At 48.4% G+C, this 12,155-nt stretch overlaps 4 protein-coding genes across 4 annotated transcripts; 2 read left to right on the top strand and 2 right to left on the bottom strand.

The window, feature by feature from the left end:
* Positions 1-2,715: 2,715 nt before the first annotated feature.
* On the top strand, positions 2,716-4,064 carry ERG27 (3-keto-steroid reductase; the record flags this gene model as incomplete). The annotated part of the gene is made up of 2 exons (XM_049253542.1): positions 2,716-2,753; positions 2,810-4,064. The coding sequence occupies 2 exons, from the start codon at positions 2,716-2,718 to the stop codon at positions 4,062-4,064; spliced, it is 1,293 nt and encodes a 430-aa protein (XP_049107362.1).
* An 895-nt stretch (positions 4,065-4,959) lies between these two features.
* MPG1 (mannose-1-phosphate guanyltransferase) lies at positions 4,960-6,325 on the bottom strand (the record flags this gene model as incomplete). The annotated part of the gene is made up of 5 exons (XM_049253541.1): positions 4,960-4,979; positions 5,040-5,916; positions 5,980-6,126; positions 6,207-6,250; positions 6,319-6,325. The coding sequence occupies 5 exons, from the start codon at positions 6,323-6,325 to the stop codon at positions 4,960-4,962; spliced, it is 1,095 nt and encodes a 364-aa protein (XP_049107361.1).
* Positions 6,326-7,428: 1,103 nt separating this feature from the next.
* LOZ57_004498 (uncharacterized protein) lies at positions 7,429-8,669 on the bottom strand (the record flags this gene model as incomplete). The annotated part of the gene is made up of 2 exons (XM_049253540.1): positions 7,429-8,523; positions 8,643-8,669. 2 exons carry the CDS (start codon positions 8,667-8,669, stop codon positions 7,429-7,431), a joined length of 1,122 nt encoding a protein of 373 aa, XP_049107360.1.
* Positions 8,670-8,868: 199 nt separating this feature from the next.
* YME1 (i-AAA protease yme1) lies at positions 8,869-11,511 on the top strand (the record flags this gene model as incomplete). The annotated part of the gene is made up of 5 exons (XM_049253539.1): positions 8,869-8,898; positions 8,966-9,115; positions 9,171-9,285; positions 9,341-11,073; positions 11,125-11,511. The coding sequence occupies 5 exons, from the start codon at positions 8,869-8,871 to the stop codon at positions 11,509-11,511; spliced, it is 2,415 nt and encodes an 804-aa protein (XP_049107359.1).
* Between the last annotated feature and the right edge of the window lie 644 nt (positions 11,512-12,155).

Raw genomic sequence — 12,155 nt, 5'->3', positions numbered from 1 at the left:
GCTATTATTTCCAGTTCTCCGTACTCTGTACGCCAAGACAGGATTTGATGCTCCTGACCACGACCCCTATTTGGCGACAATTCCGTTCTGCGGAGAAAATTCTGGAGAAATGAAGAAGGCGGGTGTCCTCGCTCTAAGTCCTCTGAATTTCATGGTTCACGGCCTTCAGAAGAGCGCCCTGGTGCCAGCAATAATAATCATGGCAGCCATGTCCCTGCGGCCAGGCTGATGAGCGGAAATTGCCATGAAATGACTGAATTTCTGACCAATGACTGTTCTCAATGGCCTTATCCCACGAAACTTTCTCGAGGATCGGATCTACCGTCCGAGCCACAATGCGGGCATTTTCTTCTAAGTGAAAAGATCAAACTCCCTGGGCACACAACACCCTTGAGTAAGTCAGATTTATAAGCGATTACGAGGTGCTTTTGCCCAGAGAAGCTTTGCATGGATGTTTGCTTGTGAAAGGAGCTCTATTGTCGGCCTTAGCATTATTCTCAAAGGATCACAAAAAGACTCTATTCGTACTATTTATTCTGCAGGATGCGGGAACTTTCCAAAAAACCTGTTTGAACCGTTGGCTGATGTTCATGCGATGGGCGATGCAATTATTATTGTGTTACAGATACTAAGCGCTAATAGTCGCTGTGGTTCCTGACAACAATGAAATTACTCCATACTACATAGTCGATTTTAGGGGCACATATGATGTGGGCAAGAAAGCTGCAGATGTGACAAGATCGCCCTGCCAATACTGCTCTACGTGAAGTCTAGAAGATAACCGCTTTGGGGCAATTCCGGCGCCATACTGAGTACTTTGATCATAAATTTGCATTCCCCTCAACACATAGATGCGCTCAGCCTGATGAGGTTTCGAATTACAAGTGGAATCGCTGAATCGCCTTCCTTTCGGGATTGAATAATCGTACAAATCGAGCCAATCCCGCAGCTAGGCTGCATGGTCCGCAGGGAGAACACCCAAGAAACATACGCACGCAACGGAGAACTTGCGCAATGTTTTCCTTCAGGACGCGCCATGCGATGGAAAAATGAATTCAGATTGTGGATCGAGGGAAGCACAGCTAAAAAAACCATTCGGAGATGCTAAAATATTTATTGGAGACTAGGTGCCCGGAGAGAAATTTGTGGGTTTCTGCTGCTACCTAAGGTTCCCAGCTCTGCCCCATATTTCCATTTGTTTCAAACAGCTGATCTACAATACCGTGTCAATTTTAGTTCCCGATGGCTGGCTGGTCGAATGGTGACGTCATGAGAATGTAAAAGTCGTTGGCTCTTCATGCCGTTTGAAGAGGGGCTTGCCCTGTAACTACTCCGTACTCTGGGTCTCAATTGTATGGTGGATCAGCTCTTATTTCCCGGGAAAAATACTAAATGGGACATCAATTTTGTTCGTTGAGAATAAAAAGGTTAGTTTGGTGGCTAAAACCTCATTTCTGACTGAGCATCTAGGAGTCTCTGAAGGTCGTTTGAAGCTAAGATACCTTTAGAATATTGGAATTATTCTCTTAGAAGATGGCTTCACACTATTCATACCTTCAGAATTTTGCGCCTGGTCTAGAAGGCCATTGACACGTGGCTGCCAACAACCAAGATGTCTTATGTGAACTTTGACCATCCTCTAAATTTACAAAACAATGGGGAGGAGTCGAACTACCAGACTCATGTTTTGTTCTGCACAGCCAAAGACCCGTGTAAATTGTATTCCGTGATAATCGCGATTTCCGGACTCCGGAGACTTCCGTTGGCCACATTCAATCTACCTTACAAGCCGCGCTTAGATGGGCATTCACCTTAAGCCCTGGAGACTATGGGTCCCTCACAACTCAATTAGTCGCCAAATACATTTAGAACATCGACAGCTCCTCGAAGCCATATTTCCTTGGCCAGATAGGGCTATCCAAAACACTGTGAAATTTACTCTTTGATCTATCTGGTCCCGCTCCACTCGGCCGTATTGCGACCGAGAAGGCCAGATTATCTTGCTTGTTAATCGAAAGAGGACATTTAAGTACTGTAGCAACTTTCTCTGATCCCCTAACCAACATGAAAATATACTCCAGCTAATAATGTTTCCACAGCCGCGTTCGGCTACGTCCCACAAAAGAAAACAGCAGGAGGCGGAAGAGTAGGATCGGTGGCGAGGGATGAAGGCTTCGTAAGAGTGCCCGGCAATTGATTAAAATACGGCAAAATTTTGAGAGGATACAAGCAGAATAATATCAAGTGCAGGTCGCGTTTCTCTTTACCTCCTGCTACGGCTTCTCCTGCTCTTCTGTTCGTGCACGTCAGTTGTGGAGCTAGGTTGATAGAGGCTAGTTAGTTCAAATTCTACCCCGGTTTTTCTTTTGGTGGAATAGCCTTATGCATCGCCTATCTAGAAGGAGTAGTAGAAATCATTATTCACCGTCAGAGACGGAAGAATGATAGAGAGAAGACTCAATAGCCGTCGTTCCGGCTTTGTGGACGCCGGAAAAATGGTATTCCGGCGGTATTCGGAAAATCCGGTATGATCCTCCAGTAACTACGAAGTACGAGTACGAGGCAACAGTGCCAAAAGGAGATTCAACTACACAGAGAAGGAAGGCAGCCGGGAAAACATTGAGTGGGTAGAAGAACAGGACCGGGGATTACGGGACTGTATTTACGCTGTTTGAGGGTGTTGCTTGCGCCGGAAAGGACAAAAGACCATTGCAAATGGATGAGGTATTCATCCTTGTTACTGGCACAAACAGGTACCTTTCGCTATCTCCCGATTCCTGCATTACTAACGGGACTAATGATGTAACAGTGGCCTTGGTTTATCTATCTGCCGTCGATTGATTGACGAATTTCTATCCCAACGTCCAAGAAACCAATCGTTAAACCTCATATTTACTACGAGAAGCACGAGGAAGAGCAATGAGACTTTGGCTCAATTGCAGAGTCATCTTCAATCTAAAAATGTCTTAAAAGATGATCTCGATAGAGTGACGCTGAAGCCAGAGCATGTCGATCTTTGCGACTTGCTATCTGTCCGTGCGCTTTCACAACGGCTTCTGACTTCAATACCGAAGCTCGATATACTTATACTGAATGCTGGAATTGCCGGTTTCACAGGCATAAATTGGCCGCGCGCCATATTTCTTGTCATGACCGATTTGATCCATTCGGTGACATGGCCGGCGGGATACTGCCTAACAAGCATGGGGAACTTGATCAAAAAACAAACATCCTTTCCCGATGAACCTGAATTAGGGGAGGTGTTTTGTGCCAATGTTTTTGGCCACTATATGCTAACTCACAATCTCATGCCTTTACTTGAGAAATGCAATGCCCCTGGCCGAGTCATCTGGACTTCAAGCCTGGAAGCGACCAGAAACGCATTTGATATCTCTGATATTCAGGCGCTCAAGACCCCTCACGCCTATGAATCTGTCAAGTACCTCACAGATGTCTTAGTGCTGACATCACCACTATCAAGCACCTCTCCCTGGGTAGATACATTCTCCTCTTCACGCAAACGTAGCACTAGGAATAGTGCCATCAACTCCATCAAACCAAATATGTACATTGCCCACCCTGGAATCTGCGCGACCTCCATAATGCCCCTCCTCCTCCCTCTCTACTATGCTATGATGGCCGCATTTCTATTTGCCCGATTTCTCGGTTCTCCATGGCACGTTATCTCGTCCTACCGGGGCGCCATCGCCTCCGTCTGGCTGTCACTCTCACCGCAATCAACCATCGATGCCGCGGAGGCCGCCTACGCGGCGCTCGGTGGCGGAAGAGTTAAATGGGGCTCGGCGTGTGATCGATCAGGAAGAGAGAAAGTGGTATGCACAGAGGTGGAAGGCTGGGGGTTTGGCGGTGTGGTGGGAGCACCGCAGCTGGATGGTGATCGGACGCGAATGAGGAAGCGGGGTGCGGTGGACTTGACTGCTGAGGAGAAGATTGAGTTTGAAGAGCTGGGGAGGAAGTGCTGGAAGGAAATGGAGGAGCTACGCGTGGAATGGGATGCGATATTGGATAGAGCGGAGGAGGAAGAGCGTCGTCCGAAATCATAAAGGAGTTATATGGAGGTATAAAAGGCAATGCATGTATGTACATCTACTCTGGCGAACTGGAAGTTCGATTTTTTCTTTTTTGCTGTATTAATATGTAGTTACCATTTAATCTGGTGTTTGGTCTCGAAAACTGCCATGCCCCCCTTGCCTCTGCATCTGTAGGTTTCCTATATCATTTCCTTCAAGACAGGCCTGCATTTCACCTACCTTTACAAATACCAGGTCATGAAACAAATTGAGATTGAAACCTCAAGTAATTTAAACCATGGCGTAGAAAACAATATAGTAAGTAGAGTATGTATTGTAGTAATCTAATCTTTCTTGAAATGTTGTTCCTCCGAACCAGGAGACCCCATCCACACCAACTCCCAAACAAAGGCTGATTGTAAAGGCATTGAAGAAAGCATTGCGAAACAGAAACAACTCTTCCGTGAAATGGAAATATGCAAGGGAGAAGTTGATCAGTTATCAGAAGGCAAGTGAAGAGACAAAAAACTGGGCACAGCTAAATATGTCTCCGGCAAAAATGCGCACGCAAACAGAAAAGGTAATTAAGGCTGAAACTTCAGGGTGAAGAAGCATAACAAAAACAACCAAACTGGTCAAACAATAAAGAACGCAAAACGAGCCACAGGGTACTAAACAGGGCTTTATACATACAAACATGACAAGACGTGCTTAACACTGAGAATAAATGCGGGAACAAGAAAAGGGACCTCCCTGCTCTATTCATTTGTCACTTTTTTTTTGAATTCTCCTGGACGGCCTGATCATCATGAATTATACTATGTATTTAATTAAATTTGCGTCGATCTCGAACTGACGTAAAACTTGTCCCTCGAGAAATCGAATCGAAAGGAAAAGAAAGACAAAACATTATATGGGAATCTTCACCTTACATAATGATCGCAGGTGCTGTAGAAAAAGTTAGTTTGCAGCTCAAAGGTAGTATGGTAGAGCCAAGGGAGCACATACAATCAATGTTCTGCTTAATGCTCTTGTGGGGAAGAATGGAACCACCATTGACGTAGACCTCGTCTCCGATGCTCACATCATCACCGAGAACAGACACATTCTCCAATCGGGCCCATTTGCCGACAGAGCTGTTCCAGCCGATGATGCTGGACTTGACCCAAGCGTGGTCCTTTACCTTGCTATTCTCAAGCAAGACACAGCGCTGAAGCCGCACACCGTCGCCAACGACAGCGTTTGGTCCAATTGTCACATTGGGGCCGATGCGGCAATTTTTGCCAATCTTTGCAGTTGGGTCGATCAAGACGTTTCCGCCAAAGACATATGGCTCGGTGGATGGTGTCAGGAGCTTGGAGTTGCGCTTGGAGAGGGAGTCGAGGTAGAGGCAGGTACCAGTCAAGAAGTCTTTTGGCTGTCCAACGTCCATCCAGAAACCCTCAAGGTCGAACGAGTGAAGCTGGCCATCCTTGCAGATAGCAGGGAAAGTCTCCTGCTCAATAGAGGTTGGGCGAAGCTCAATGCGCTTCAAGACGCTTGGGTTGAGGATGTAGATACCGGCGTTGATGCGGTTCCCCACAAACTCAACAGGCTTCTCAACGAAGCGGTCGATTCGCGTAGGGTGACTTGGCTTGTGAACAACGACACCATATTTGGAAGGCTCCTCGACTTTTGTGACAACAATGGTACCTTCGTCGCCATGTTTCTTATGGAAGTCTGCCAGCTGCTGGAAAGGGTATTCACAAATGACATCAGAGTTAAGGACAAAAAAGGGGCTGTCGTCTTTCCCAAGAATCTTCTCTGCGAGTTTCAAAGGGCCAGCAGTGCCCAAAGGCTCGGATTCGACTGAGAATTCGATCTTGACGTTATATTCTTCTTCATACTGTAACGGGACACAATGTGGTTAGCAGGTGCGCGACAGTATATCCTTACAGCGACGCCGTACCTTCTTGAGGGCCGAGACCATAATATCTGGGCGATAGTTGACAGCAAGGACGATATCTGTGACACCTGCAGCAGCCAGGCTCTCGACCTGGTGCAGGATCATAGGGCGATTGGCAAACTCGACCAGCGGTTTTGGGAGAGTGAGAGTCTGCCATGGCACCAGTCAGTTGAGATCCTAGTTATTGAGGTTCGCTGACATCGCGAAGCTTGGGGAAGAGGCCAGGTTACCAATGGGCGGAGGCGGGTGCCGAAGCCTCCAACGAGAATAAGGGCTACATAGCGGGAGCGTCAGTCAGCACAGAAGACGCCGGCCATTGGGCGAGGTCGCGATATCGCGTACCTTTCATTGTGAGAAGCTAACGAGCGTTTAGTCGACGGGAGCGAAGGATGATGCGGTGAGACAGAGGAGTCCCTGAGGGCGGGGGAGCAAAGAGTCGGTGAAGGAGCCGGACAGGGAAGCGCAACGACGGCGCGCGTGGTCGTAGTCGTAGGAGAAAGAGGCAGAGGCAGAGGCGAGGTATAGCGCTTGGCGGAACCGGCGACGAGGCAATGGAGCGAGAGGAGGTCGGGGAGGAGGAGGAGGAGGAGGAGGAGCAGGAGGTTGTATGGCAGATGGGCAGCGCAGGCGGAGGAGAGTCGAAGGAGAAAAACCAGCGCGGCGGGCTCAGGGATGTGTGGTCAGGTGGGCTGGGCTGGGCCGGGGCGGTCACAATGGCCCGGCAGCGCTTATGATTGGGCTTGCCGGCTAGGGGCGCGGAGCCTAACCCGCCAGGGAAGGCTAAGCGGGCCCAGGCGTGCGCGCCGCCGCAACACGCGACGGCCTTGGCAGCCACCTTGCGCCGCGAGGGCGATGCTTCTTAGCAGTGTTTGTATGGCTAGTGCTATTTATTATTCTTATTATTATTATTTGATTCCACAGAGCACTCCGTCCGGTCCACGGAAAGCTTATTGCCCGCCCGTCCAGGCACCGCGCAGCTCATCCCCCCTCCGCGCCACAGGGCCGCGGCAACATACCCAGTTTTGGAACCTGTACGGACCACCCGATCATATGATCTAAGGAGATCAACAACGACAGCCGCGATTGAGTGGCGCTGATGGAGACGACAAGGAAGCAAGAGAGAACCCGTTCCCCCAGTTTGAAATTAAAGTGTCCGACCGCCACGTCACCGCCCGGCAACCCATCCCAGTCACATCTCATTTGAAGCACGCCACCCGCCCGCCCAAAACGCACGCTCAATGCTATATCTAGTCCTTGTCACGGCAGATCTATGCATTCTATTCACCTTCTTGATCCTGGATTCTTGCCTTGGAACTAAGCTCAACCTTGCACAGACTCACCGCGACATTGGGTGTCGATATCAAGATGGGCATCAACATTTCCATCTGGCCTGGCACCGCCCTGCGGGAGCGTAGAGGGGGTGATTGTTGATCGCCCACGCAGGGATCCTACCTATTGTGTGTCTGGAGGGAGCTGGGCGGCTGCCGTGAAAGACCTGAATGCGTTTTCGTCTACAGCCGTGCCGGGCGCAACGAAGTTCCGTATCCAGCGCCTGACCCGGCGGATCTTTTTCGTTTGCGGATCGGCCCAATTCGCCTCTGCCGTGTTGCCACCAGCGGCATTAGCATCTTCCGCTTCGATGGTAGGGTCCGACTCGCGATCCAAAATATCGACCTTGGTCGTCTCCTGCCGTAAGCTCTGGCCATAGACTTGTCCGCAAAAGGAGCTCAGGGCGAGGGAGCGAATAAAAATCACGTCGCGAAGCCGGAGTACCTTGAGAGACGCGTCTAGCGACCCGGGGGCGCTAACGGCGTGCTCATTTGACACTGGCACCCAGAAACTCACACGAAATCCGATTTTTGTTTCGTCGCCAACCAGTATCTCTACGATATCCATCTCACGCCCCCAGCGCGTTCGGACCCGGCGTCGCGGTTGGATGGTGAGGATCGCAGCTAGAAGGTTCACGGTTACGATCTGGGGAGCCACAGATTCTAGATAGGCTGCACGAGGGATATCACCAAGGTTGCTCCAATGGCCTTGTGTACGGCGTCCATCTGTGTAGCGCTCGCAAGGCTGGTTCGGGCGCCTCGACAACGAATTGTTAAGGCTTTCCTCCCCAAAGCTAGGTGTAAGTTCGGAGTCATCCGTAAACGATATAGTATCGCTCAAAAGCGAACCGCTTATTCCCTCGTGAACAGCAAAGGAGTGGTCGTAGAAATTCGATAGCTCGTCATCTGCCTTGAGGTCAATCGGGTTTCCAGAGTATCGTTGAATGGATCGCATCATAAAGAACGACGCTCCCTCAAGGGGAGGCTTGATGGTAGGAACATTCATCGGCGCTAGCGACCGCCATCGCACTGGTGAGTCGGACTCTTCGACCAGCTTCGTGTAGTAAGGCGGCGGGAGTGGTGCTTGAAGAAGCTCCGATTCCTCCCAATTCAGAGAGCTGCGAGGCGGAAGACCAGCCAGGATAATCACCCTGGGTGCCATGCCGTCGAATATAGATTGCACACCATTAGCAAAACTGGTAGCGAAGAGCTCAATGCGCTACATTTGGAAACGACAAGGCCCTACCTATGATGCCGAACTATCAACGCTCTTAACAACGCTTCCACGGCATTTCAGCCTCCGATGACTAAACATGTCACGTGTATAATTGACCTTACCGCTTTGGGACCGCCATGCTTTGTCATGATTCGCCGCTCGGGCTTCCTTATGAGAAACGATTCTTTGGACATTTTCGATTCAACGGCTCAAAGAGCGCCATGGCCACAGTCCTTTCTGTCCGTGGCCGTCCTGCAGTTTGACCCCCTCTTTTTTAATAGTTTGTATTCCTGACACTCTCCCCAAGAGTGTAGCTCGTTTTATCTTTGCCGTGAGGCTTTCGTGCCCATGGCTTTTCACACCCCCATCTCCCTCCCGGTAAGCTACCCCAACTGGAGCTACGAGCGTCTGGCTATTATATTTCTAACTGTAGCTATCTTGATAGAATGTTGCAAGCGTAACATCCGAGTTGTGGCCAAGCGTGGCCAACGCATTTACTGCGCCTTGGAAGACACTCACTAAACCACCCCGCGGACCTCCCTCTCCGGACTGCCAGGGATCATTGCGCGAGCTCCATGGTGAAAAAGCGAAAGATGTACGTAATCCATACCCTTATATACTTTGCTGTCTGCTCACATATAGTGGCGTAGTTTCTTCCCTCATTTCCAGAATGTCTTGGACCAACACCCTTTGAAACATTAAAGCTGGCCGCAGAGCAGAAATTACTACGCCGACAGACTTCTAAAGCTACGTTACTATCGCAGCGTACGTACTTCCCCTTTTCCGGAATGATATCTGAGTCTAAGGTATCTCTGTATAGTATCCTCGAATCGACTCTGGCCCAACCGGAATTTTAGGTCTCCTAGCTCCCCTAGGCCCAATTCTATCCGTTCATATTCCACGTTCTCTGTATTCTCCCTGAACCGCCCGACAAGGATACCTAAGGTTCAAGGCCTCTCGCAGTTTCAGCAACATCGATTTCTATTTGGTGGTCCTTCGCAGAGTACGTTACGTTATATCGAGCAAAATGCAAACAATAGCCCGTCGAGCGCAGCATCGCAAAATGCATTTTACGCCGCTTTACTCCGTGCCAAAATGCCAGCTATCGTTATTGAACGGTATCAGAGCGGTGGATTTGCCAGTAATACGCAGTCAACGCAGTTGTATATGAAAGCTCTACAACAAGTTGGATCGTCAGGAATGGGCCAGACGCAAAATCAAATGATGTCTCATGAAAGTCTGAACCCTGATCAAGTGCAAGCTGTCGGTCAAGCCGTTGCCGCACGGACCCACGGAGGCCAGATTGGCATGTCTACGAAACCAAATAGCACGGGAGCAAAAGACGCGCCTATCTACGTTGTCGTCGAGGAGTCGACCGGAAGTCAGGTTTTTAGGTGGATTAGATTCTTCCTGTATTTTGGTTTCATCTGCTACATATCTCTGGTCCTCGTCAGCTTTGTGGTCGAAACAACCGGCGTATTGAAAAACGTTCGAGGTGCCCAGAATAACGAAGCTCAGCCACAACATCAGAAAGTTCGTTTTAGTGATGTTCATGGATGTGACGAAGCTAAGGATGAACTGCAAGAGCTTGTTGAGTTCTTGTCGAACCCGGAACGCTTCTCTTCTCTTGGTGGCAAGCTACCCAAAGGTGTCCTTCTCGTCGGCCCGCCTGGAACTGGTAAAACTCTACTTGCCCGCGCTGTTGCAGGGGAGGCGGGTGTTCCGTTTTTCTACATGTCCGGATCTGAATTCGATGAAATATACGTTGGTGTTGGTGCCAAACGAGTACGTGAGCTATTTAATCAAGCAAGGACCAAGGCCCCGGCAATCATTTTTATCGACGAACTAGATGCTATTGGTGCCAAACGTAACGAGAGAGATGCTGCCTATGTCAAACAAACATTGAATCAACTTTTAACCGAGCTAGATGGCTTTTCACAGAGCAGCGGTGTTATAATTCTTGCAGCTACTAATTACCCCCAACTTCTGGACAAGGCACTGACGCGACCTGGTCGTTTCGATCGTAAGGTTGTAGTGGGCCTTCCAGATGTCAGAGGCCGCGTTGATATCTTGAAGCACCATATGAAGAACGTGCAAATTAGCACTGATGTTGATGCTGCTGTTATTGCCCGTGGCACCTCTGGATTTTCCGGCGCTGATTTAGAAAACCTTGTCAACCAGGCTGCTGTCCATGCCAGCCGATACAAAAAAGCCAAAGTTGGCCCGTTGGACTTTGACTGGGCAAAAGATAAAATCATCATGGGAGCTGAGACCCGTAGTAGGGTTCTAAGAGATGAGGAGAAACTTTTGACTGCCTACCATGAAGCCGGGCATGCTCTAGTTGCCTACTTCTCTCCCGCAGCAATGCCATTGTACAAAATCACTATTGTGCCTCGTGGAATGTCCCTGGGTGTTACCCATTTCCTTCCGGAAATGGATATCTACTCCAAAAATTACACAGAGTACCTTGCCGATATTGATGTGTCGATGGGAGGGAAAGCAGCCGAAGAACTCATTTATGGACCTGAGAAAGTGACCAGCGGAAGTGCAGCAGTAAGTTTTGTCCCTCCTTACATCTGTGTCTTCGTATTAATATCGTGCTAGGACCTCCGCAGTGCAACCGAAACTGCATTTTCAATGGTCACGCAAATGGGGTATTCTAAGAAACTGGGAAACGTGGACCTTAGCTTCAACTACGACGCTTTGTCCTCGGAAACAAAGCAAGAAATTGAAGCCGAAGTTCGTCGCATCGTCGATGAAGCTAGTAGTCGTGCCAAGATTATCCTCAAGGAACGTCGGGAAGAATTGGAGCTTGTGACTAAGGCGCTGCTAGAATATGAAACGTTAACAAAGGAGGAGATGGAAAAGATCTTACGAGGCGAGAAGCTAGAGAAGCTCGAGGTGTCGCCCAAAGCACCCATCATCCTCCCGGACGCTTTACTTGGCCCAGGATTGAACCCACCCACTGGGGAGAAGGCTGCCTCAGAGTAGCTTGTTCTTCTTTGTTCTGCCACTCTCGTCCCATGTGAACAATTTCTTCTTTTGTCATACCTATAGCGTCCCATCTCTATATCTGAATCATATCCCTTTTAACAGATCATTATTTTCTTTTGTTTTTTTCATTGTCTCGGATTCTGGAATTTTCTTTACAAAGCTACCCTGCCTAACGTATCGAGGGTCACAGGCACCTCGGTTCGGTTTCTTGCGTGACATCGTTCCCATTTAAATGCGAAAACGGAGAGCTTGAAAGAAAAAGCACCGGAAGAATAGAACAATATGTACGCCCGTAAGGATTCTTGGTTGAATTTGAATATTTTATCTGAAGTCCACTAGCTATCTTATTTTTTTCTTCCTCTTTTTAGCGTCCTTTTTTTTTTTTTTTTTTTTTTTTTTTTTTTTTTTTTCTAGCTAAGCCTGGGTCTCCATTTTGCTTTTGTTTTGACATCATTTTGAAAGCCGTTTTTTTTTTTTTTTTTTTTTTTTTTTTTTTTTTTTTTTTTTTTTTTTGTCTGGGTTTTTTTTTTTTTTTTTTTTTTTTTTCTTTTTTTTTTTCTTTTTTTTTTTTTTTTGTTTTTGTTTTTCGTTTGACTACGTGCTCCACTCGAATGAAAATGTCCCCCCGGCCATTTGCTTTC

The sequence above is a fragment of the Ophidiomyces ophidiicola genome (assembly GCF_022830035.1).
Source record: "Ophidiomyces ophidiicola strain CBS 122913 chromosome Unknown scaffold_19, whole genome shotgun sequence".
In the NCBI taxonomy this organism is placed as follows: Eukaryota; Fungi; Ascomycota; class Eurotiomycetes; order Onygenales; family Onygenaceae; genus Ophidiomyces; species Ophidiomyces ophidiicola.
This window is presented reverse-complemented; position numbering and strand designations above follow the sequence as displayed.